General features: G+C 43.9%; 1 protein-coding gene across 4 annotated transcripts in view; it reads left to right on the forward strand.

Annotated features, from left to right (window-relative positions):
• SCUBE1 (signal peptide, CUB domain and EGF like domain containing 1) overlaps positions 1–26,397 on the forward strand; it is a 2,199,864-nt gene that overhangs the window by 597,627 nt on the left and 1,575,840 nt on the right. For all 4 annotated transcript variants that reach the window (XM_078673869.1, XM_078673871.1, XM_078673868.1 and 1 more), the window contains exon 5: positions 1,127–1,252. In XM_078673869.1, coding sequence (XP_078529995.1) covers positions 1,127–1,252 — 126 coding nt within the window. The remainder of the gene's footprint in view (positions 1–1,126; positions 1,253–26,397) is intronic.

Below are 26,397 nucleotides of genomic sequence, written 5' to 3' on the forward strand. Positions count from 1 at the left end.
ATTAACCAGTTTTGGATGGATTTTCCATCTACTAGAAGGAGTTTGTGTCCAACCCCCCTTACATGAGGGCATATGCACTCGACTGATATTACTCCTGCAAAGTTACAATTAGGAAATTAATAGAAGCTTTTGAAATAATCATACTTCTATGCAGCATAAACATAGATGTTTAGCTACACAAAATAGCACTACAAATTGAAAAGAATGGGAAAACAATATTACCTGTGGAAATAACGCACATCTGATGAACGCTAATCCTCGAAGTCCACAAATACAGCCCATGCCCTCGGCTCTGCCCTCTTTTCCTTATACTGCATGACCAAGTGAACACCACAGACCTGCTATAGCCTCCATGATGCATCCCAACCCACTCAAGCGAAAGAGAAACTTCACAGGCGGAAACGAGCACTACTTGGCCTGTTTCCATACACCAACAGGGTTAATGCATTGGGGATGGAAGTATGCACTATGGGAATCAGAAAAGGAAATGGTAGGGCAAGAGGAGGCTGGCGAAGGAAAGGTTTTGCAGGATGGAAATGGTAGAACAAGAGGAGGCTGGCGAAGGAAAGGTTTTGCAGGATGAAGGTGAAAGGCTCTTCTGGTGGTGGACCCGGATCCTTCAGGCTCTTATCCTGGTCCTGCCAATCTCATAATTCAAACGGGGCGTGTATCTGTACTAAAAATGGACCTCATAGGGAGCCCCCCCTCCACCAAGCCATGCCATTGTATCAATTGCAGAAAGCGTGCAATAGCATAGACTAGGAAATAGTTTAACACTCGGGAAAACAACTCTGCTTTTCTCGAGCAGGCCCCTGCATGGGAGGCAACCGTTCAGGGGGCCCCATTGAGCTCAAGCATCATTTTGCTTCATGCCACTGCTGTGAGGGAAATAGCCTGCTGATCAGATAGCTAATTATATAATATCATCCTATGGATAATAATAGTAAATTGTTTTTCAAAAATGTGTTGTACCAATCGAAATACAAAACCTTGATTTCTGCTTTAAGTATAATACAATGCCTTTATTTAAAAATTCAAATGTGCATCCAGTGCAATTTACAAGTAGTTTGAAGTCCAATTGAAACCTAATTTTGTACATGTTTATTTTTTTTATTTTTTATTTCAGATGGCATGAATTGCATGAACAAAGACCATGGGTGTGCGCATATCTGTCGGGAAACACCTAAGATTGGGGTTGCCTGTGAATGTAGGCCTGGCTTTGATTTAGCTAAAAACCAGATGGACTGTACATGTAGGTAGTTTGAGATGAAATGTCTCCTTAATATTCTAATATTTTTAATAGAAATGTTTACTCAAAATTGCATGGAAATGTTTATGCCAGTTATTGCCATTGTTGTGTGCAGTCGACAGAATTTTCCAAATCGTAAAAGTGCTTTTGCGCATAAGAGTAAATACTTTTTGGGTCACAACCCCTGTGATAGTGTGACATAAGGCTGGTAATGCTATAACTGGCTCAATAGCAATTTCCATCTTAAGCAGCAACTCTTAGGTCTAATGGTCCCTAAATGTTGGATTGTTTCAAAGTTATTGCCGCTCCATTACACCATGGGCCAAGACACCACAACTTGGGAGGCCCTTTATGGAACTCTCTCATGCGACTCAAAATCTCCCACAGCTGCAGCGGAGGCTAATGATTACGATGATTAGAATCTGTACAAGTCTAGCTGTTTACTCTTCTACAATTATGTAGGCGCTTTTACTTACAAAGGTATGTAAATGTACCAGGATCAGATATAGGATTACTAAAAGGCACCATGTTATCAGCATACCTTTTTTTATAGCTAGTCAGTGCAGTCTGGAATTATTAATTCTGGTATAGTTCAATTAAAGAAATCAGACTACACCAAAACACTTGAAAACAATGATTTGTGAAAGCAAAGGCCAAAACTGGAAACGCTGTAACCTGGTGACACAAAGTGCCAACTGAAACATAAGGTGATCTTATCAAAATAGAATCCTTGCATAGGTCCCCTTAAGCAAAACACCAACTCATTATAATTGGGACTCTTCATTCAGGTCTCATCACAGCAGGAAGAAAACTTTGCTATTTATTAAAAATTGAACTCATATGACTAGCCAGATTTCAGTCTGTGTTTTTTTTCAGATGTCTTCGTAGCTGTGTGTGGCAAGTTTATATTCAATATGACTAAAAGCCTGCTTGGGTGATAATAACATCATCATTTGAGTTTAATTTCTTTACAACACAGAGACAGTGGATCACAAATATATCCTGCGTAATTCAATTTCAAAATATGTTATTCTTAAAAGTAGTTGACGTTAAATACTTGTGTATACTTGAATACTTTGTTTAAAAAAACAAATAGTGTAGCACTGATTTGATAGAGCCAGTACTCGGACTACTACAAAGTCAACAAGTATAACCACATAGGTGCACTGCTGTTGAGTCTCTCTCAGCACTGAGTATATTCTCTTCATGTAAATAAGATGCATGTTGTCTCTCAACAAGCAACTTTCTGCCTCCCATAAGCCGACAATGAAATGATTTTACCAACCTTACCCCCTTGCTGTGGAACTTGTGGTCCTAATAAAGAATGTGTTGGGGAAACATATAGAAACATTTGAAATGTGCTCTATATAACCATCATGAGAGGTTGAGGTACAGGGAGTAAAGGAGTTTGATTATTTCATTGCACTCCCAAAGTCAGAAAAGTTTAACTCCATTAATGAGAGGCAAGTCCTCTGCATGGCCTGCAAATACTATGCCATCCTAAACTGCCACGTATTCTGGCTTTCCCTCTGTTTCACAGTGGTGAACTGAAAATCCATACAAGTCCTCTGCAAGTTTTCCATCCTTCTGCTTTTCTGTTTGTTTGGGCTCTGATCCAACTCGAACCTGTTCTGAGTGAGACTGACTAATAACTCATCAACCCAGAATTTACAGTGACCCGTCCTAAAACCAGCTGATTAATATTACATGAGTATAACATTTTTATATTGTGTTGCTGAAGGGATATTGGCTGTTAGTTGTCCAGATCCCCAGTCTCTTGCCTTCGTCATATACTGAAGCTCAGTATGTGTGGTGTATTCATACTGGGTGAACGGTAGGGTACATCTGATACCAGGTGCATGCTGCAAAAATTGTTGGTCCTCAGGCAGCAGGCTCTATTAGACCATCTTGAACATTCTACTGTGAACGTACTGCTTCCTAATCCCACCTTCGGAGAAAGCTACCAATGTCGCACATTTGTCACTTTTATTTTTTTACAGAGTAATATATAACGCAAACTTGACCCGAATCGGGTATCAGAGCGCTTTACCTAGCACCAGTTGCATTACATGAGGACACATTCATTTTTGTTAGGCACAGGGAGATTAAGTGATTTGCCCAGAATCACAGGATGTTCAGCGTCATTGCCGAGACTCGAACCCAGTTCCCCAGATTCGAGGTCGACCGCCCTAGCCATTAGGCCAACTCCTCTCCTCACTTTACTTACTTTTCTTCCTAGTGAAACTCACTTTAACCCTCACTTCCTATGTTGCTATTGGTCCCTGAAGTAACAAGAACAGATGGAGAGGATTGTGTGGGCAGGAAAAAAAAACGTGATTCTAGGCTTCAGTATCCAGGAAAAAAAACTGTGATTCTAGGCTTCAGTATCTAGGACACCTTAGACAACAAAAGAAAGGAGCACTTTTTTAGTATCGTATTACTTTGTGTTTCTTGTCCTTGATAAGGTAATTAGGCTCTTTATGGCCTATGTGGGAAACATTGGGTATCATGCAAGGGGGTTTGTAAATGTGCTCCGGTCATTTCATAGCGAACTTGTGGCTGTGAAATGAAATAGAAACATTATTTTATAAAGTACATCACTTGCTAAGAAAAGAGCTTCAAAGTTTTAAAACCACAATTCTACTTCAGTGATCCAGCAAAAGGACACAACCTTATGAGTGAATAACCAAGTTTTCAGATGTTTCAGAAAAAAACAGCGGGTTGAGGATGTCAGAAGCAATAAAGGTAAGTTATTCTATAGCTTGGCCCCTAATACCATGGCCAAAGAGCTGCCATTCATCATATGATGATATCTCTGGTGTTGCAAGACAAATTTATTCGATGATCTTAAACATCTTGCGGGGACATTGAATGAGAAGATGTTCTGATGACTAGTATGCCTTGTTTGAAAACTGCTCTATGAGTGTGGGATATCTATATAAACTGAACTTATTTTGTAATTGGCAGCCAAATTAGATATTTTAAACAATTTGATATTGAACAGGGCCTCAGAATGTTAAATAGAAGCCTAGAGGCTGCATTCTGAATACGCTGAAATCTGCCAACACAAGTTTTGGCAGCCCAAAGTAAAGGGTATTAAAATAGTCAAGTCTGGAGGTGTTTATGGTGTGAATTACCATCTTCCTAGCAGTAAAAGGTAAAAATCTGAGAATCTTACATAGGGTTTTTAATAACCAAAGCAGGTAGCTATGACATTTTGAATTTGTGAAATGAAAGACAGGTGAGAATCAAATTGCACTGCTAGATTTCATACTGCTTGAACTAGAGTAGGAGGTGGACCTAATTCACAAGGCTACCAATCATTATTCCAAATCTGAGGGTTTGGGCCTAAGATGAGTAACTCAGCTTTATCTGAATTAAGCTTCAAATTAATTTGATTCATCCATGTTGCTTCAGATGTAAGAAATTGTCTGAAATTGTGGTTGATGGAACCGGGTATTCGGACAAAATATCTAGTTAAAAATATCAAGACGCAGAAATATCGAGATTTTAATATCGTGATCATCAAATATTGTGATGCAGGAATATTGTTGACAAGAATATTGATATTCTAAGGTACTCAGTATCAATGTTAAAAATGTTAATGTTTTAATACCATTTACAAAAATATAGTTGTATAAAATATTGTTCTCAAATTAGGTTTATGGATTTTAGTTTACTCCAGTATTTGAACTTTCATAGATTCATATGCTTCAATCATTCCCCGTTGTCGAGATGGGAGTATCCGGTATATCAAAATAGCTATGCAAAGTTAATACAAACCAGAAAACAGGCATAGGCCCATTGCAGCTTTGTAACTTATCTCCATTGTTTTGTAATAAAAAAAAAAAAAAATAGGCCCTAACCAATCAAAACTTCTCACCCTCTAGAACACTCCAGAGAGAACCTTCAGACCTTCAGATTTTTTACCGCACTTAGTGATAGGTAGTCTCCACTGAGCTCTGCTCAGCTTCTTCAACTACTTTAGAAGTTTTAAAATGAAACCTTTTCCTTCATTCAACCATCTTTAACTGTCATACCATCTATTTCAGTATTGTTTTGTCTTTTTCTGAGTTTGTCATGACTTACAAGGAGAAAAGGAGTCGCTTCAGAGCCTGTGCCTCCAGCTTTAAGAAGAGGCTTTATACAGACAGTCCTCACAGTGACTGCATCTATTGCCTGTATCCCAGTCATAAGGCCAAAGATTGTAAAGTATGTTGTACCTTTTCAAACAATACATTAAGAGATTGTGAGTGGCTCCTTATTTGGCTTCAAAAACTAAAAGCCAGGACCGAGTTGACGATGTGTCTTCTTCATCATCTAAGAGGTCTCATTAGAGGGGACGATCACTTCACACTCATTCATCCAGCTAGCGTCCAAAGAGAGTCTTCAAAAAGACCTCTCCTGGATCTCATAGGTGTAATCTATCTAAATGCCCTCCCAAAACTGTAAAGGAGAGAAAAGAACATTCATCTGAGGACAGTAAGGCAAAAAAGGCATTTTCTGAGACTTCAACACCTCCTCAAGGCAGGCATTCTTTTAGAAAGCCTTCCTCTGTTCCTCCTGAGGAAAAACCGTTGACGTAAACTTCATCATCGACACAGTAGACAAAAAAATCTTTGTCGTCGATGAGCAGTGATGTCCACCAATTGTCATTGTCTAAACAGAAGGCAAGTGGCGCTCCACTGTCGACAGCATTGCCGATGGCACCATTGTCATCAATAGCTTCACATTCAACGCCGTCGCTTATCCCGCTGACAACATCATCTTCGACGATGGCAGCAGTGATGGAGACAACAGCGATGATGATGATGACAGTAAGAATTGAAAAAGCCGCCTGCTCTAGTAAAGAAACTTATACCATCCTGAAGGACCTTCTCAACGTCCCCGTTCCCACCTCCAGAAACCCCCCAGACCCCAAAGCAGATCAGGAAAAATGCCATCAGCTAGCCAGCTTTTTCCAAGAAAAAATTCAAAAAATCCTGAACTCCATCCCTCCATCTAACCTGAGCGACATTGGCGACCCTCTCAACACTTTGATTTCCCCCAAACTGACTTCTTGGGGGCAAATATCTATCGAAGAAGTCGAGAACACGCTAAAAACTATCAAAAGCGGATCCCCTAGGGACCCCGCACCGCTGCGGTTCCTCAAGGAAGTAGCTCCCATTATCATCCCCCCCCTCACCCATTTGATTAATGCGTCTTTTCAACAGGGAATCGTCCCCCCGAGCTGGAAAGCAGCAGTTGTAAAAGCGCTCCTAAAGAAACCCTCCCTGGACCCAGTGGAATTGGCTAATTACAGACCAATATCCCTCCTCCCTGGGACCAGCAAGATCGCCGAGAAACTGGTGAACAAGAAACTTTCCCAGTTCCTGGAATCAAATAATCTGCTAAAAAATTCGCAGACTGGTTTTCGTCCAGGTCAGGGCACTGACATCGCCCTCCTGGCGGCGGTGGAGGAGGCCAGGGCACTATTAGACAAAGGGGGATCAGTGGCAGTGATCCTCCTCGACTTAAGTGCGGCCTTCGACACCGTCAATCACCAACTCCTGATCAACCGGCTCAAAAAGGTAGGAGTAGAAGGTACTGCTCTATCCTGGCTCTCCTCCTTTCTGGCCCAATGATCCTTTCAGATATGGGAAAATAACACCTGCTCCTCCGAAACACCCCTCCAATGTGGGGTACCCCAGGGCTCCTCCCTGAGCCCCACATTGTTTAACATATACATGGCTCCATTGGAGGAGATCGTCACCCCGTTCGGAGTGAGCATCATCAGTTATGCGGACGACACACAACTTGTCGTCTCCCTCTCCCACCCTAGTAAACAACCGGCGGACCTATTCAACTGCTTAACGCATGTACAAGGGTGGATGAACAATTCAGATTTAAAGCTGAATGGATCAAAGACGGAAATCCTCCTTCTGGGTCAGAAAGGACTCACCTTCCCCCTGGACGCCTGGCCACCCTGTCTGGGTCTTCCCCCTGACCCAAAACAGGAAGTAAAAAGCCTGGGAGTATTGATCGAAACTGATCTTTCATTCACCACGCAGGCAAAAAAAGTAGCCGGTACCTGCTTCGGACTACTGAAATCTATGAGAAAGATCCTGCCCCTACTTCCACCCATATCCCAAAGACTTCTTGTTCAGGGCCTCATACTCTCCAGGCTCGACTACAGTAATGCAGTCTACCTGGGCGCACCTGAAGCAACCTTAAATAAACTTCAGAAAATCCAGAATGCGGCGGCCCGGATCCTCACCAACACCCCGGCCAGAGCTTCAGCCAAACCTGCTCTGAAGCTCCTCCACTGGCTCCCAGTGAGGGAACGTGTGATTTTCAAAGTCCTTTGCCTAGCGCATAAGCTACTGCAGAATCAAGGCCCTCCTATTCTTAGGAAATTCATAAAGCCCTACAAAGCCTCCAGATCCCTTCGATCAGACACTGAATCCCTTATCATCCTGCCCAGATTCAAGAAAGCCCGCTCGGGTGGAAGACGCTTCTCGGTCCATACTGCACGCCTCTGGAATGCTCTTCCCCGAGACCTGAGAAAAGAACCCAATTACCTACGATTCAGGAAACGGCTCAAAGCCCATCTGTTTCCGTAATTTTTAACCCTCCCCTTCTGAATCTTGTCCTCCCCCCTCTCCGACGCCGAACCCACAGAAGTAGGGATCTTCAGCGCTGGGATACCTTAGGGTGACTACGCGCTCTATAACATTTTTTAATAATAATAATAATAATAATAAGACAGAAGCAGGAAGATTCTCCAGAAAGGAGAAAAAGCATCCTCAGAGGTTATCGAATGTGCAATGGATATTGCTACTACAGCATTTAAATCGCTGGGAGGTGCAGCAGTATTACTCCGTCAAGGATGGCTCAGGGCTATGCCTTTTAGACCGGAAGTACAGAACAAAATCTTCGACCTTTCATTCGATAGAGAGGCCTTATTCGGGAAACATATCGATGAGACGCTTCAGGATATGAAGAAAGGCACCGACACTGCCAAGTCACTGGGGATTCTATAATACTGAAAGGCTCTCTTTAGTAGAGTGCAAGGAAGAGGACTTCCATCCTACAGAGTTGGATACCAACAATATCGATATCCCTCTTACACATTCTCTTCTCAGCCATATCGACCACAGTATACCCAGCGTCAACCACAATCTGCGGCATACTCCCAATCTACTGCTAGAGGGAGAACAGGGCAACAAGGAAATGATTCCTCATGTCGCCAATGACAAATTCCAGGCTCCGACTATATCTTTTCCCACTCCTCCACAGGTTATCTTAGGGGGAAAATGATGTTGCAACTTCAACAGTGGCAAAAAATAACAACGGACTGTTGGGTCCTCAGCCTTATCCAGTTCGGCCATACCCCGAAGTTCCTTCAAATTCCACCATGCACTCCACCAGGTCAGCAAGAGGTAAAACACCTACATGTCCTGCGTTTGGAAGTTCTTTTTATGCTCCAGAAGGGAGCAATAGAACCGGTTTCGGGGTCACAGATAGGTAAGGGGTTCTGTTCCCGTTTCTTTTTGCTACAGAAAATTTTCAGACCTACCGCATGGTCACATTGCCGGACCTTTTGTTACTTCTAAACTCAGCAGATTACATGGCCACTCTCAACTTACAAGACACATATTTTCACGTCCCCATCCATTCCTTCCACAGAAGGTATCTACGATTTTCTGTAGCCTGGAGCCACTGTCAATTCAAGGTACTTGCATTTGGCCTGAAATCGGCTCCAAGAATATTCACCAAATGCCTGGCTCCAGTGGTAGCCTTTCTAAGGAGACAACATCATCAAGTGTTTACCTACCAGGATGACTGGCTGATCAAAGCCTTTCTAAAATCATCACCTTTTTAGGAGCGATTCTAGGCACTACACTCAACAAGGCATTTCCATCTCTCGAAAAACAGGTGAAATTAATATCGCTAGCTCAGTTATTCATAAGAAAAAAGTCACTTTCAGTTTGCCGCTAAAGGTCTCTCCTGGGAACAATGTCATCTTTCAACCCTCTTATTCCCTTCTACCGGCGACTGCCGGCTACACATGAATCCTCTACAGGAAGAGCAAGACTTGCAATGGCATGAAGTAGTTGGTACTTTCGAAGACGTCATAACTATCACACCCGCAATGGTCAAAGCCATCTCTTGGTGGACCCGGAGAAAAAATATTTCAATCAGTCTCTCTTTTCTCACCACTCAATTTCTTCTCATAATCACCACTAATGCCTCCCTGCAAGGATATGGAGCTTTTCTGCAAGATCTCCAGGTCAGTAGCCGTCGGCAGCAGCGGTGGTATTTCCACATCAACTTACTGGAGCTCCGGGCAGTACGATCGGCATTGCAGGCATCCCTTCCAAAGATAAAGAACTCTGAGGTGTTAGTCTGAACAGATATCACAGCCGCAATGCATTATGTCAAAAAACAAGGCGGCCCCAGATCTCACCCTCCCTCCCTTGAGGCTCAGTGCATCTGGGAATGGGAGAACCAAAATGAGATCTCTTTTAAAGCAGAGCATCTTCCGGGCGATCAGAACACAACAGCAGACACACTAAGCAGGCTCAAGTCATCCTGCCACTAATGGGATTGCATCAGGATACAGCATCTTTATCCAGTGGGGTGAACCAACTGTAGATCTGTTTGCCACTCGAGAGAACAAGAAATGCTGGTACTTCGCAAGTTGGCATCACCATCTGGGATCTTGTGGGAATGAGCTTTTAATGGCATGGTCCAGCATCTTTGCCTACGCTTTTCTGCTGATTCCCTTCCTGCTAAGACTGCTGATGAAGATTAAGGCAAAACCCTGCAGGATGATCCTAATATCCTTATCATGGCCACATCAACATTGGTACACAGAACTTTTCCTACTTTCGGAGAGACAACCCATCCTCTTACATCCCATTCCATCCCTTCTGATGACCGCCCAGGGACAAGTGCTGCATCCAGATCCCAAATAGCTTTGATTAGCCGCATGGTTTCTGAAGATCTTAAATTTGAGTAGCTAAATATCCCGTCTGAATGTAAGGATATTCTTTCTAATTCTATGTCAAAAAGCCCTAATAAAACATACCAAATTAAATGGAAGAGATTCTGTGTTTGATGTCAGGAATCCAACCTCCATCCTTTCTCTTCCTCACTTCATGAAATTCTTCCCTACATCCTGCTTTTCGGAAAACTTCATATTAGCGCACGCCTCTATTAAAGTCCATTTGGCTACAGTATCTTAGTTTAGAAGGGCATCTTCGAGACCATCATTATGGTCAGCAAGGATCATTAAACAATTCATGAGAGAACTATTTAGAGTCTTACCACCTGTACAGCCTCCGCCACCTCTCTGGCATCTTAACATAGTCCTGTCACATCAAACATCCTTTCGAAACTATACATAAAGCTGACCTCAAGTTCCATTCATGGAAAGTTGCCCAGCTTCTAGCGTTGACTTCAGTAAGGAGGGTCAGTGAAATTTAGGCTCTGACTATCCAAGAACCTTTTCTACAATTTAGGGATGACAGAGTAGTCCTTCGTACCAACCCTAAATTCATCCCCAAAGTTCAGTCTGACTTTCACTTCAAACCTTATATCTTCAGAACCTTCTTTCCACAACCGACAACTGCAGCAGAAAGAGCCCTTAATTTGCTAGATGTACAGCGTTGTCTTGAATTCCATCTTCGAAGAACTAAAGCCATTTGCAAATCAACCCAGCTTTTTGTGGCCTTCAGTGCCCCTCGGAAAGGATATCCCCTATCAAAGCAGAGTAATGCACGTTGGATCTCAAGTGCTATTCAATATTGCCATCAATCTGCAAGAAAACCTCTGCGTGCGCTGGTGGGTGCCCATTCTACAAGCGCGGTATCTGCGTCAACTGCTCTGTTTGCTGATTTACCTATCTAGGACATCTGCAAAGCTGCAACATGGAATAGTACCCATACCTTTAACAAGAATTACTGCTTGGATGCCGCAGTGTACAGTGACGCAGCAGTGGGCCAAGCGGTGCTGAGGAACCTGTTTCAGTAATTGAGTTCTCTCCTTCACCCCTCCTTCCTTTCGACTATCCTCCCCTCCTCCCCTGAGAGGTTCACCATTTGGATTTTTGCATGTGTATCTCTTGCACAGGTGCTGTGAGAATCTGAAGGTCCGAAGGTTCTCTCTTGAGTGTTCTAGAGGGTTACAAGTCCTGATTGGTTGGGACCTATTTTTGGTCTCTTTTACAAAACAATGGATAAAGGTTACAAAGCTGAAATGGAACGAGGTCTGGTTTCTTGTTTGTATTAACTGTGCATTGATATTTTGATATGCCGGGGTCTCTCGACAACGGGGAATAATTCAAGCATGTGAATCTATGAAAGATTTCAATCCTGGAGAACAAAAGTTACAGATAAGTAACTTTTTGTCATATGTTTTAATTGTATATGTTATAGTTTGTATAATTATTGTTAATATGTACATTTGTAGTTGCTTTTGAATGTAATTTAATTGTTATTTTATTTTTTAGTGTCATAGCAGGTTGTGGGGATTGTAGCGGTATAGGGTGGGAAGTAAATTAATTATAATTAATTAAAAATTAACTTCAAAATTATTTATTTGCTAATTGTATGTACATTGTGTAAATCATTAATTTTTTACGTTTATTTTAGGTGCAGGATGTGGCATTTTTAGGGCTAAAGGGTGGGAAGTGAATTATTGTAATTAGCAAATTATTTTTAATGAAAATTAAATATATGATTGATAATGATGTAAATGTTGATTTTATTTTTACATTTTTATATTAGGGGAGGTTGTGGGATTTGTAGGGTTAAACGTTGGAAAGTACATTCATTATAATAAATAATTCATTTGAATAAAAATGTATTGTTTAATTGATAATTATGTAAATTGTGTAATTATTATAATTGTTAAGATTTATTTTAGTTGTGGGCTGTTGGGTTTTTAGTGTATGGGTGTGAAGGTATTTAAGAAATAATGTATGTATTTATAATTAAGTAATAATATTCTAATTGGTAATTATGTAAATTGTGAAATTATCTTATTTGTTAAGTTATATTTAAGGTGTGTGTTCATTCGTTCGTAGAGGAATAGGATGGAAAGTTAAGTAATAATTAATTTTAATTGAAATATTTAATTGATTTATACTTACTTTGTACAAAATGTAATTATTTATTTTTATGTGTTTATATATTAGGTGTGTTTTGTTGTGTTTGTAGGAGAATGGGGTGGGAAGTTATTTAATAATGCATTTTTTTACTTCAATTACATTTTAATTGTTGGTTGTGATGTTTGTGAGAATATAGTATGGTATTTTAACTGAATGAATATTTGTTTTAATTGATAATAATTATTAAAAATGGCAATACTTGTTATTTGTTTAGTTTTTGTTAAGATTTAGACCTATAATTTTTATATTCATATTTTTGGTCATTTAATAGAGTGTTCAATTATGTTATTTGTTTGAGGTGAGCTACTCTCTCTCTTCTGTTGCACAGATTAGAGTGGGAATAGTACATTTTACCCCTCCGGAGTCCACTGCTTTCCGTACTGTTGCATAGATTGTTATGGGAATACTGAATTTGACCTCTTTGGTGTCTGCCGTTTTTCTGCTGTTGCACAGACTGGAGTTGGATTGTAAATCTGGAGTTCAAAACCTTCCCTACTGTTGCACCTACTAGAGAGGGAATAGTAAACTTTACCCCTCCAGTGTCCTGGGCTTGTCTGGCTACCCGGCGTTTTGGTTGGCTGCCAAGCTGGAGTCTGATTTCGGTGATATGGACCTGCGTGTGCTTAAAACCTTTCATTTTGCTTTGATTATATAGAAGCACACGCAGGTCCCCATCAACGAAATCAGCTCCCACTGCAGTGAAATCAGTCCCCAGCTTGGCAGCACACCACAACACACGGTAGCCAGTCCGACCCTGCTAGTGTCCAATACTTTCCCTACTTTTACACAGACAGGAGTGGGAATAGTACATTTTACTCTTCCTGAGTACAATGCTTTCTCTACTGCAGTGCCAACAGTAAATGTTACCCTTCCTGAGTCCAAAGCTTTCCCTACTGTTGCACCTACTGGAGTGAGAATAGTACATGTTACCCCTCCTGAGTCAAATGCATTCCCTACTCTTGAATAGATTGGAGTAGGAATAGTTTATTTTTTATTTCTAGAGTTTAATCGTTTTTTTAGATTGTTTCTATCTATATTATGTGCTTGTGTATTTCATTTAATATTTTTTATATCTATATAAATGTATGTAATTTTTAAGATAGTTTTAGTAAAATGTCTTTTTGTTTGTTTACTTCTTATGTATAATTGAATTGGCAATATTTTTGTTTTTGTTGTTTTTTTACATTGCTTTTTTTGTATATGTAGTTATACATTTTAAAACAATTAGAAAATTATAATATACATAAAATTAATATTTTGTAAAATAATTTTACATGATACATGTTTATATAAAAATACACTTACATATATAGGTGTGTGTTTAAATTAACTAATTTTTATATATATTTCTAAATATCACTTCAACATATTTAATTTACATTATATTAATGTTATATGTTAAAATATTTATGATTTACTACTTTTATCTATATATGTTTCTCTTCCAGGGGATCCTCATCAATAGTCATAAGCATTAGAATATTCCAGCCCATGCGCGGGACCCCGGAAACACTATATTATATGTGCCCCACATATATATACTCATATATATATATATATATATATATATATATATACATATATATATATATATATACATATATATATAAAAACATGTAATAGCAGCCAAATCACATCAGAGCTGAAATATACTGTGAAGAATTTCCACCATACATGAATAATATGCATTAGAAACATGAGAAACAACACCAAAGATTGTTTAGAAACTGTTTTATTGCTTAGACATCAGTAGAAATTCTTATAACTCCCTGAAAGCATAGAAAGCTCCCAGGCTGCATTGCAAACACACAGTCTAAAAAGACTGAAAAGTTAACCTGTAGCTGTATACAAAAAACTGACACCGTGCCTTTAAGGCACCCATGACCCCCGGTATCCCATCATGCCTCAGGGGTGACAGTTAGGTCAGTTGTTCTTTCCGGCTCCTTCAGGAAGGATCCTGGTAACACAGCTCCACTAATTTCTGTTTTTCTGACAGAAAATGACTTCATCTTGACAACTTTTTCTACTTACTTTGACATTTTACAACTAGTCAAGTAAGGAACTGTCTTTTTTAGTCAGTTTAGTGAGCATTTTCTGCTGAGAGTACCTTCACTTTTTGACAAATGTCCTTCTTGTGGCAACAAGAAAGAAAAATCAGACAACCACGACGTTTTTATCCTGTGTCTGCCTGAAGAACATGATCCAGGCACCTGTCCTCACTGCGAGCACCTGTCAGGAAGAACTCTCAAAGACAGGGAGAGAATTTGCATTTATGGCCTGGCTCACAGGTCATCCAGGGGAAGGTCTCCGGTGAAGAAGGGTTCCAAGAAGGCTAGAACATCTTCCAAAGAGAAGCCTTCACATCCTTCAGCTTCAGCGTCAGGCTTGGCGCAGAGGAAAGAGCCACCGGTGGGTCATTTATCTTCAAAACTACAGTCGACGGCGGGCTCGCCGTCAAAAAAAAGACCAGGTACGTCGACGACGTTGAAGGATCCAGCTCCGTCATCGAAATCCCCTCCGCCGTCGTCAACCGGGCGACGATCGGCGTCGAGAAATGTGACTCCGCCGCCGTCAACCGGGCGACGGTCGGTGTCGAGATCCAAGGCCCCTCCGCTGTCGTCAACCTGGCGACAATCGGCGTCGAGGGAGGTCACTCCTCCGCCGTCGTCATCCAAGCGACGACCGGCGTCGAGAAGTGTTACCCCTCCGCCGTCGTCAAAGAAACGACGTTCGGCGTCGAGGACCAAGACCTCTTCGCCGTCGAAAACAAAACATCGATCGGCGTCGAGGACGCAGTCTCCGTCGATTTTACGTCGAAGTTCGGCATCGAGGGTGACCAATACCCCTCCGCCGTCGTCGCACAGACATTCGACATCGAGAGAGAGGGCTCCGTCGACGGCTGGTCATCACCGTTCGACGTCGAGAGAGAGGGCTCTGTCGAAGGCTGGTCATCGCCGTTCGGCATCGAGAGAGAGAGCTCCGTCGACGGCTGGTCATCGCTGTTCGACATCGAGAGAGAGGGCTCCGCCGAAGGCTGGTCATCGCCGTTCGCCGTCGAGAGGCCGTAAGTCCTCGCATCGATCGCCGTCGAGGTATTCGAAGTCGAGATTGATGGACCCGCCGACTCCCCGGGGGCATTCGGCGTCAAGAAAAAGACATACGACGCCATAACGCTCGACGTCGAGACATTCAGAAAGAGCTCGATCGTCGTCGAGGAACTCTGTGATCATGGTTACGGAGTCAGCTTCTCGTCATTCCACTTCACAGTCTTCTGGCTCCTCAACAACATCTTCAAGATCCAGAAGTCCTGTCCTCGGATCTCCTGTGCGTCAGCCAGATCCTTCGGCTGCGGAGGTCATACTGTCACCCAGATGGTACAAGTCATTGGACCATTGGCGAGAGTCAGGGACTATTAAACGTATGCACGAGTATGTCAGTCCGCAGCACAGATATCCTCTCCAGAGATTGGTGGATGAAGTGGAGAGGCGTAGTCCTCCCATGCGCCAAGCAGACAAATCGCCTGTTAGAAGACCAACCAGATCTCACTCTCCCAGAAGGGAAGATCCGATTAGATCTCGATCTCCCAGAAGAGAAGATCCGCCCAGAAGAGAAGACCCGGACAGATCTCGCTCTCCTAGAAGGGAAGAGCACCCTAGAAGGTCACGTGAGAGGAGGCACGGTGCTCACCGTAGACGTCGAAGAACTCCGTCTACTCCATCTACCTCTTCTACCAGGTCTTCCAAGAGGGATTACTCTCCCACGCTGATGGATAGTCCTACTTCTAGATCCTCTCCAGTGGATGACATCGGCACTTATCTAGATGTCCTACAAAGAGGAGCTCAGAAGCTGAGCATTGAAATGTCTGTCCCCCAGGTTACTACGACAGTAATTTTTGAGACTTTGCACAAAAAATCTATCTATCGTCCACTGCTGCCTTTAGTCCCGGGGATTATGGACCCTGTCAAGGACGTTTTCCTAACTCCAGCAACCATCAGAGCGGTGCCAGCCAGCATACAGAAGAAATACAAACCAGCTTCTTCGGACCCACTTTTTGTAAAATCTGACCCTCCAGCAGACTCTGTGATAGTGGCAGCGGCAAGGAAGACGCATGCAGTTGCTGCTTCCTCTTCAGTCCCACCAGATAAGGACAGTTAATCACAGTACTCGTGGGGTCGTAAGGTTTGTAATTCAGCTGCCTCCACGCTGAAGGGCTCCAGTGCGGCCGCACTGCTGGGTAGATACGACCGAGCCTTGTGGGACTCCATGGAAAGGTCAAGTCCAAGCTGCCAAAGGAGGACCAGAAGGTCTTCGAAGAAACTATGACAGAAGGATGTCTGGTGGCGAATCAGTTGATAAGCACAGCAGCAGACGGTGCAGTGCTTGCGGCACATTCCTACTCACATGGGGTTTGTGCCAGGAGGTCAGCTTGGTTGCGCCTCACAGGGCTGAAGCCGGATGATCAGCATCGCATCCTTAATCTTCCTTTTTCGGGTTCCTCTCTCTTCGGAGAACATGCTGACGAAGAGATGACTCGTATGAAGACAGAGCTGGATACGGTAAAAGCGGTGGGTTTGGAGAAAAAAAGAAAAATTCAAACGCCGCTTTAAGACCAACAAGGGCAGAGGGGCTCAACAGAGGGTTCAAACCCCTCAGTGGTCCCAAAATAAGAACCAGGGAAAATCCCAGTTTCGAAGCAAACCAAACAGGGGTAGAGGAGGTCACCAGCTGTCCTCTACCACCACGAGAGGAGGAAAGGCCTGAGCAGTGGCTTCCTCTGATGCCGTTGCCCACTCCAGTGGGAGGAAGTGCTTCACAATACCTGGCAGAGTGGGTCAGCATCACAAAGGATCAGTGGGTGCTGAATATACTGCGCAATGGATACAGGCTACGTTTCCGTGCGCTTCCGAAGAACATTCCTCCAAAGAACTCTTGCCCTCACCAGCTCAGCTTGCTCCGGAGAGAGGGGAAAGTTCTGCTACAAAAAAGAGCTATAGAGGAAGTTCCTCCCTCTCAAAGAGGAAAAGGAGTCTACTCCAGATACTTTCTTGTCCCCAAAAAAGATCAGGAGGACAAGTTCAGACCCATACTCGATCTGAGTCTCCTAAACAAAGTCATCGTCAGAGAAAAGTTCCGCATGTTAGCTCTTCACCAAATATGCCCCCATCTTCAAGCCGGAGATTGGATGTGTTCGGTGGATCTGCAAGATGCATACTTTCACATTCCGATTGCTCTGCAGCATCGCAAGTACTTGAGGTTTGTTGTAGGAAACAAACATTACCAGTACAAGGTGCTACCATTCGGTCTCAAGTCATTCCCAGAAATTTCGCTGAAATTATCCCATTGCTGCACGTTGGATGTCACAAAAAACACAGTTGATGGACAGAATGTAGAACAATGTCTTACATTCACCCCAGTACAAGGATCTGGGCCTAAATCCATCGTTTTTTTCACTCCACACCACCCTGGGTTAGACACTGGCTATATGCAAATCAGCTCTGACCCTTTGCCTCATGGGAAAAGTCCAGTCCGAACTGCCAAGCCCTGTCTTTCCCAGACCGGAATCAAGCATCCAAGGACCGGTTTCTGGCTATCAGCCTTCATTCAGCCTGGATAGCTTGACTCCAGTGGTGTGGAGAGCCTGGGACTCACGTCTGAGCATACCCAGCCCACTCGGGGTGAAAATTACAAAAAACACAGTTGATGGACAGAATGTAGAACAATGTCATACATTCACCCCAGTACAAGGATCTGGGCCTAAATCCATCGTTTTTTTCACTCCACACCACCCTGGGTTAGACACTGGCTATATGCAAATCAGCTCTGACCCTTTGCCTCATGGGAAAAGTCCAGTCCGAACTGCCAAGCCCTGTCTTTCCCAGACCGGAATCAAGCATCCAAGGACTGGTTTCTGGCTATCAGCCTTCATTCAGCCTGGATAGCTTGACTCCAGTGGTGTGGAGAGCCTGGGACTCACGTCTGAGCATACCCAGCCCACTCGGGGTGAAAATTACAAAAAACACAGTTGATGGACAGAATGTAGAACAATGTCATACATTCACCCCAGTACAAGGATCTGGGCCTAAATCCATCGTTTTTTTCACTCCACACCACCCTGGGTTAGACACTGGCTATATGCAAATCAGCTCTGACCCTTTGCCTCATGCTCACCACTGGAGTCAAGCTATCCAGGCTGATGAAGGCTGATAGCCAGAAACCGGTCCTTGGATGCTTGATTCCGGTCTGGGAAAGACATGGCTTGGTAGTTCGGACTGGACTGTTCCCATGAGGCACAGAGTCAGAGCTGATTTGCATATAGCCAGTGTCTAACCCAGGGTGGTGTGGAGTGCAAAAAAACGATGGATTTAGGCCCAGATCCTTGTACTGGGGTGAATGTATGACATTGTTCTACATTCTGTCCATCAACTGTGTTTTTTGCACGTTGGATGTCAGCAAAGGTGCAGGATGGTACTAGCAGTCCGTGGCAGAGACTGCTGAGGTGTCGCCGCGATAACGAGCTGCAGCTGGGCCCTTCACCACTGCACAGGAGGAGCCCTATAAAGACTTGTTGGGACAAATTGGGGCGAACTGAGGTATTTGAGAAAGGCCCACGCCGAAACCGGTTATGCCGATTTCTTTCTAATTAAGGTCCTGACAAGCCCCGCTGTGTCCCTTTCTTCTTTTGATGGAAGAGAAGGTGTTTGGTGTATATATATATATATATATATATATATATATATATATATATATATATATATATATATATATATATATATATATATATATATATTCTTAAACAAAATATTCTATATTTTTTCGATATCAGTGTAAAACAATATTTTTCTTTTGAGATTTTTGTACTTACCTGTATATGTATAGGTAAACAATACTTGTGTGCTCGATTTTGTTGACACACTATTGCTGTTTCATGATATTTCTGGTTTCGATACTGTGTCAAGAGAACCATGGAACACACATCCTCTGATAGGGAGACAATTAGGGGTGTTCATCTACATAGGATAATACCTTCAAGCCATAATCACAAGTAATTGTGGCTATTGGAGCCTTGTAAATATTAAATAGAGTCCTGAGGTACATCATAATCAAGCCGAATACTTTTGGATGTGTAAGGAAAAACCAGATAGAACAGGATCTGTACATCAAAAAATTGGCAAGCCTTGCAAGGGCAGGTCTCTCTACACAAATAACCTCCAACTGAAGAATGAGAATTTTATGGGAGATGGTGTCAAAAGCTGCTACAAAATCAGGCAGCATTAGGGCCAAAGTGCACTATCCATCTAATGTAGTTTTCAGATTCTCTGAAATCATTAAAAGTAGCGATTCAGGGGTAGTGAGCTGCACGAAAGCCAAATTTAGAAGTGTCTAAAGTAAATTGTTCCTGAAATTTTGTTAATAGCAAGTTTCTATGAGATTCCAAACATTTTTGCTGGATCATGTAACCAAGAAATTGGCCTGATGTTTGTGGCAATAGAAGGGTCTGCGGTGGCCTTGTTCAATCAGCTGCAGATTTCCATGTTTCCGGTAAAACGGCAGAAAAGATGGACCCATCTAGTAGAGCGGCAAGCATAGGAACAAGAGTAGGAGCCCCTAATTGTACGAACCAGAAGTGCAGGTTTTTAATAAAGCAGACTTTGCAGAGTGGAAATAAGAGCAATTTCTTTGAGCTTGGGGCCATCCTGACTCTCCCTTAACAGAGGTTTGTTGGTGAGGGAGAGGTTCAGCTGGGTTTCGTCGACGTAGAAGACGATGTTGAGTCCATGGTTCGGGACTATTGCTGTGAGTGGGGCCTTGTAGACGAAGAGTGGGGGACTCAGGGAAAAGCCCTGGGGCACTCCGCAGCTGATCTCTGTGGGTTATGAGAGGAACAGTGGTAGTCCACTCACTGTGTTCGACTGGTGAGGAAGGAGCGGATCCAGTTCAGGACTTTGTCGCAGCATCCTAGAGTGTGGTGGAAAATGGTGTCAAAGGTGGCCGAGAGGTCCAGGAGGATGAGGGCTGCAGTTTTGCCCCATGTGAGAGGAGAGCGGGTGGCGGCGAGGAGGTTGGTATTGGTGCAGTGGTTGCTTCGGAAGCTGGATTGGGGGATGTCCAGGACATGGTTGGCTACAATGAAAGCAGATAGTTGGGCGTTGATGGCCTTATTTATTTATTTATGTGAGGTTTTATATTGCGTGAACATGACCCGTTAGGGTATCAGAGCGCTTCTCAGGGATAAACACGTTACGTACAGATTAGGCAGAGGCAAAATACAAGGATGGGGGTAAGGGAATTGATTACAACAGGACAAGGCCAGAGTTCTATACACTGATCAGCACAGTACCAAAATCGGCATAACAGAATTGACAACAATAGTACAAAGGCTAGAGTTATATACAATATTCGGTACAGTACCAAAATCGCGACATGTCAGCGATAGAAGGAGAAAAACAGCAATTGTAATCGAGCGAACCAAAGGAAACCAAATGGCGGAGATAGCTGGCAGAACATTAGGAGTGGGAATTGGTACACAGAGAGGGCCAAGCATTACAGGGGATTATGCACAGAAACCAAAGCTGTGAAAGAGGTAGAGTGCGGAACAACAGACAGTTAATGGAGGAATTTGCTCATTAGGAAGGTTTTAGCTTCCTTTTGAAGAATGACAGAGACTGTATTTTCCTTATGGAGGAAGGTAGCGAGTTCCAGATTCTTGGTGCAGCCCCAGAGAACGCTTGGTTTTAAGTTTTCTCCTTGCGGAATCTGGGTGGCTGGAGTACACGGTCTCTGGCGGACCGGGAGTTTCTGGAACTCCCAGATACCACAATTTTCTGGGCGAGATATGCCGGGGAGTTTGCGTACAAGGCTTTGTGTGTGATGCATGCCAGCTTAAGCTGGATTCTGACTTCAAGAGGAAGCCAGTTCAAGGCCTTCAGATGTACTGAAATGTGGTAATTTTTTTTGTGCCAGATAAGAGTCTAGCTGCTGCATTGAGGCAAGCCTTTAGGGGGGCTGTGGAAGTCTTTGGTAGGCCAGATAGGGTAGAGCAGCCGTATTCAATTCTGGAAATAACTAACGCCTGAACAGCGGATTTGAGGTCGGCAGTTTCAAGGAAGGGTTTCAGCTTCCTCAAGTAGCTCAGATGTAACTTGGCAGTTTTGGCCATTGAATTGATATGTTGGCGCATATTCAGGTTGCTGTCCAAGATTATCTCGAGAGTTTTGACAGGGTCCACTACGGTCAGTGTGCAGTTGAGTGCTGTGATTGAGTTAATCCATTTCAGGATGTTGTTGGGTTTTTTTTTGAGGGGGAGATGAGAAGGAACTCTATTTTTTGTACATTCAGTTTGAGCTGGTTGTTGGCAAGCCATTGAACGGTCAGTTTCAGGGCATCATTCAGATATGTAATCTCCCCAAGAGAAGAGATTTTGATGTATATCGAAGTATCATCAGCGTACATGTGGAAGGATATGTTAGCCGTGTGAAGAATTTCAGCTAATGGTTCGAGGCAGAGATTGAAGAGAGTAGGGGATAGAATAAAGCCATGTGGGACACCGATGGAAATCGGCGAAGGAGCAGATAGGTTGCTGTTGACCAAGAATCTCTGTGTCGGGTTCTGGAGGTTGGAACCAAACCATTTGATGACGGTACCTCCTAGACCCATCCTAAATTTGAGGCGTTCAAGAAGTTTCTCATGGTTGATTGTGTCGAATGCCAAGGAAAGATCTAGAAGGATCAAGAGACCGGTTTTGCCTTGGTCAAGGGCTAGGAGGGCATCGACAACGATGTGAAGAATGGAAGTTTCAGTTCTGTGCCCCAGCCTGAACCCAGATTGGAAATCATCAAGCAAATTGAAATTAGCAATGTGCTGGCTCAGTTGTAGTTGCACACATTTCTCTAGTACTTTCGCAAGAAGAGGTATATTCGAAATTGGTATGAAGCTGTCTAGAATTTCCGGATTCAGAGTGGGTTTTTAAGGTTGGGGATGACTTGCCCGTTTTTTAGAGAGTCAGGTATGGACCCTTGAAGAAGGGAGGCGTTGCTAATTGTGGTCCAGATGGGAATGATGAAAAGGGAGGTCGCTGCCAAGCAGTTGGCGGGTAGGGGGTTATTGAAGTGGGTGTTCGGTTTAAAGGAGGATAGAATTTTCGAGATGGAATGATCATCCTATAGTTCGAAGTTGGACCAGTGAGACTTGTTTTTGGGTGTTGCTAGGAGGGGACGAGAGGAGAGATGGGACTCAGTAGGAGGAGGAGGGTAGATTGAGGTAGCATTAAGTTTGATTCCTACCGTGTTGATTTTGGTTGAGAAGAAGGAGGAGAACTCATTGCAGGTAATTATGGATTTAGTAGTTTCTTTGGATGACTTTGCTAGCTTGTTAGATTGGAGTTTGACTGATTCGAAGAGTTTGCTGGGTGTGTTTTTTTGATTTTCCAGTTCTGAGTTGAGGAACTCTTTTTTAGACGTGAGGATATTCTTGCTATGTTATGTTAAACAGTTTCTATAGCGCACAGCTGCCCCAGCAAAGGGGCGTCCCGGCGCTGCAAGAGATCGAAAAAAACACACAGCAGGTCAAGTCGTGGCGAACGTCACCAGACCAGTAGACTACACTGAAGGGAAGAGGAAGGTTTTAGTAGCTTTCCTGAAGGAAAGCAGGCAGTCCAAAGCTCGAATTTGTACAGGCAGCGAGTTCCATAGCCTAGCAGCCAGACAGCGAAACGAGCGCCCACCTACATAGCACAATTTGACCCGAGGGACAACAGCCAAGTGTTGCCCCAACAAGCGAAGCTGCTGGGGGGCTAGTGGGGGGCATAAGGAATCAGAAGGTCGCTCAGTATCTCAGGGCTGGCAGTTTTCAGGATCTTGAAGGATAGACATAGTGATTTAAAATGTATCCGCTTTTCCATAGGAAGCCAGTGCAGCCCTCGAATCGTGGCACCCACAGGACAAGAGCGCGGAAGACCCACCAACATTCTAGCTGCAGAGTTTTGAACACGTTGCAGCTGAAGTATCTCCGCTTTATTAGCCCCTAAAAGAAGGCAAGTCGCATAGTCCAGACGCGATAATATAGTTGCCTGCACGATTAGCTCTCGTACTGACGGATCAAAAAATTTCAGAAGAGGTTTAAGACCTCGTAGTAGACCTACACAGGTGGCAGCTACTTTCTTTGTGTGGATTTGGAAACTAAGAGTAGAATCCATCCAGACACCAAGATTTTTAACCACTGTCTTAGGCGTAGGCATGTTTCCTAGGGCTGACGGCCACCAATGCTCACTCCACAACGTAGCATTTTTTCCAGCCAACAAAACCTCCGTTTTGTTAGTATATAATTGCAAACAATTGGTGGCCATCCATCCAGCTACCGCCACCATCCCATCTCTAAATTTGGTGGCCGTTGTAGAGGGCTCTTCAGCTAAGGTAACAACAAGCTGAGTGTCGTCTGCATATGAGACCAAAGTAAGGTCCCACTGTTTAGCGGCAGCAGCCAGAGGCTAAACATAGAGATTGAACAGCGATGGACTCAATGCTGAGCCCTGAGGGACCCCCTGCCCGATGGAGTGGGTCTGGGAGAGGAACGGGGGGGCGGACACTAGGAAAGATCTATCCGTCAAAAAATATCTGAACCATTCCAAGGCCGACCCAGTGACCCCCGCTGCCTCTAATCGCAGAAGAAGGATGCAATGTGACACCGTATCAAAGGCGGCGCTGAGATCTAACAGAAACAGCGCCGCACTTTGACCGGCATCAAGAATGGACCGGAGATGTTCAGTTGTAGCCAAAAGAGCCGTTTCCGTGCTATGGCCCGGTCGAAAACCATTCTGCGATGGGTCCAGGGTCTTATTGGAGCTCAAGAATTGAGTCAGCACATTATTGACAGGCGCTTCTTCAACCTTGGCCACCCAAGGGAGAAGAGATATAGGTCTAAAGTTCTCAGGTTTAGAGGAGTCTAACATGGGCTTTTTAAGAATGGGTGACACCCATGCCTGTTTCCATGAAACCGGCACAGTAGCGGTAGCAAAGGATGAATTAAGTATGTGACAGAGCGGCTCCCGCAAAATCGGGAGCGATTCACTAAATTGAGAGGGCTTCAAAGGATCAGAGGGTGAACCGGTTTTAATTCTATCACTCAGTCTGGTGAACTCCTCCTCCGAGATTTTCGGAATTGCAGACAACATTGGACGAGTCCCATCACAAGGTGACGAGGAGACGGAATACGAAGGGACGTGTGGAAAGGATTGATAGAAGGTTTGTACTTTTTCCACAAAGAAAGTCGCAAGCTCATCACACTGCTGCGCAGACACTATGACAGGCATAGCCGCTTTCTTAGTCCTGAGATCTTTAAAGATCTTAAAAATGCATTTCGCTGGGTTCGGACTAGACCTTATTTCATTTGCATAGAAAGCCGCACGAGCAGTACAAATAGATCTATGATAGAGCTTAATTTTAGCAAGATAGCTTAGTTTTTTCTCATATTCATAGTCCCTTCTCCAGTCTCGTTCAGCTTTTTTGCATGCTTTCCTAAGAACAATCAATGAGTCATTGTACCAGGGATTGGTGTTAGAAATGCGTCCCTTGACCCATCTAGCAGGGATGAAAGTATCTAAACCCTTTCTAATCCAGTCGCAAAACAAGTTATAGTCCACCTCGGGATTCAACAGGTCTCCCAGGGGGTTGGCAGTGAGGAAGGCATGAAAGTCTTCTAGCCTCAGCTTACGCCATGAACGTCTAAAGACCGGTTTACCTATGTCTAAATTAAAAGGCTCTGTGACCGATACCGACATCTCTACCAAGGAATGATCGGTCCAGCCCATGGGCTTAGGCACTTCAACCTTCATGGATTGTAAGTTGGAAAAAATAGGGTCTAATAGATGACCAGCAATATGCGTGGGGCCTGACACTACTTGGACCAGCTGTAGCGCATCCAGTCCGCTAGTAGACTGCAGATGGCACTATCCTGTGTAAGATCAAAATGGAGATTAAAGTCTCCAAAAATACCAAAATTGGCAGATCCCACCACAAGCGTACTAACATTCTTGTAGCACTAACATTGTTTTAGGTATTTCTGGCCTTCTCAATGACCTTGGCTGGGAAGTGAAGCAAGGAGATGGGTCTGAGGTTCTTGCGGTCTGTTGGGTCAGGAGAGGGCTTCTTCAGCAGGGGGTTGATCTTGGCGTGTTTACAGTCATCGGGGAAGGTGGCAGTCTCAATGGAGCAGTTGATGGTGCAGCGTGGCTGGGGCGTGATTAAGGTTGTTGCTCTGTAGAAGATGTGGTGTTGGCAGGTGTGAGGGGGCTTGGGATTGGATACTCTTCATTGTCATGATCGTGTAATCTGTGGTGAGTGGGGTCCAGTTGAGCAGGATCTGTTGGGGGCAACATCGTTGGATGCAGAGGTGGCAAGTGTGGTAGGAGAGTCTTAGGTGTCGAAGCGGTCATTGATCTGCTTGATCTTATGGTGGAAAAAGGTGCAGAGTTTGTTGCTGAGGTCTTGGGAGGGTGGTATGTTGGTTACGTCGGTGGTCTCGCTGTTGGGTTTGGCAAACTCTTTGATGATGGGGAAGAGTTCTTTGCCGTTGTGTGTGGTGGCGTTGATTCCGTCTGTTAGTGCTGTTTTCTTTGTAGTTTTGAGCAGGAGGTGGTAGGTGGTGTGTGGTGATGGCGGCTTTGAAGGCCATGTTGGCTTCCGGGGTTCTGTTGTTCCTCAATCTTTTTTCGAGCCGTATACAGGTGGGTCTGGATTCCTGAAGGGTGGGAGTGAACCAGCTGGTTTTCTTGTAGTGATGCTTGTGGGGGGGGCTTTCTTGAGGGGCACCAGAGTGTCAGAATAGTTGGAGATCCATCAGTGGACGTTGTGTGCTGAGGTGTTGGCATCTGTGGATGTCGGCGGTGGGGTTGTGCTGACGGAGGAAGACAGATGTTCTTTGGTGACCTTGCTCCAACTTCTATGGGGGAGGTGGTGGGCGCTGTGGTGTACGTTGCAGTTGGTGAAGGCACAATGGATGC

The sequence above is a fragment of the Lissotriton helveticus genome, chromosome 1_1, assembly GCF_964261635.1.
Source record: "Lissotriton helveticus chromosome 1_1, aLisHel1.1, whole genome shotgun sequence".
Classification (NCBI taxonomy): Eukaryota; Metazoa; Chordata; class Amphibia; order Caudata; family Salamandridae; genus Lissotriton; species Lissotriton helveticus.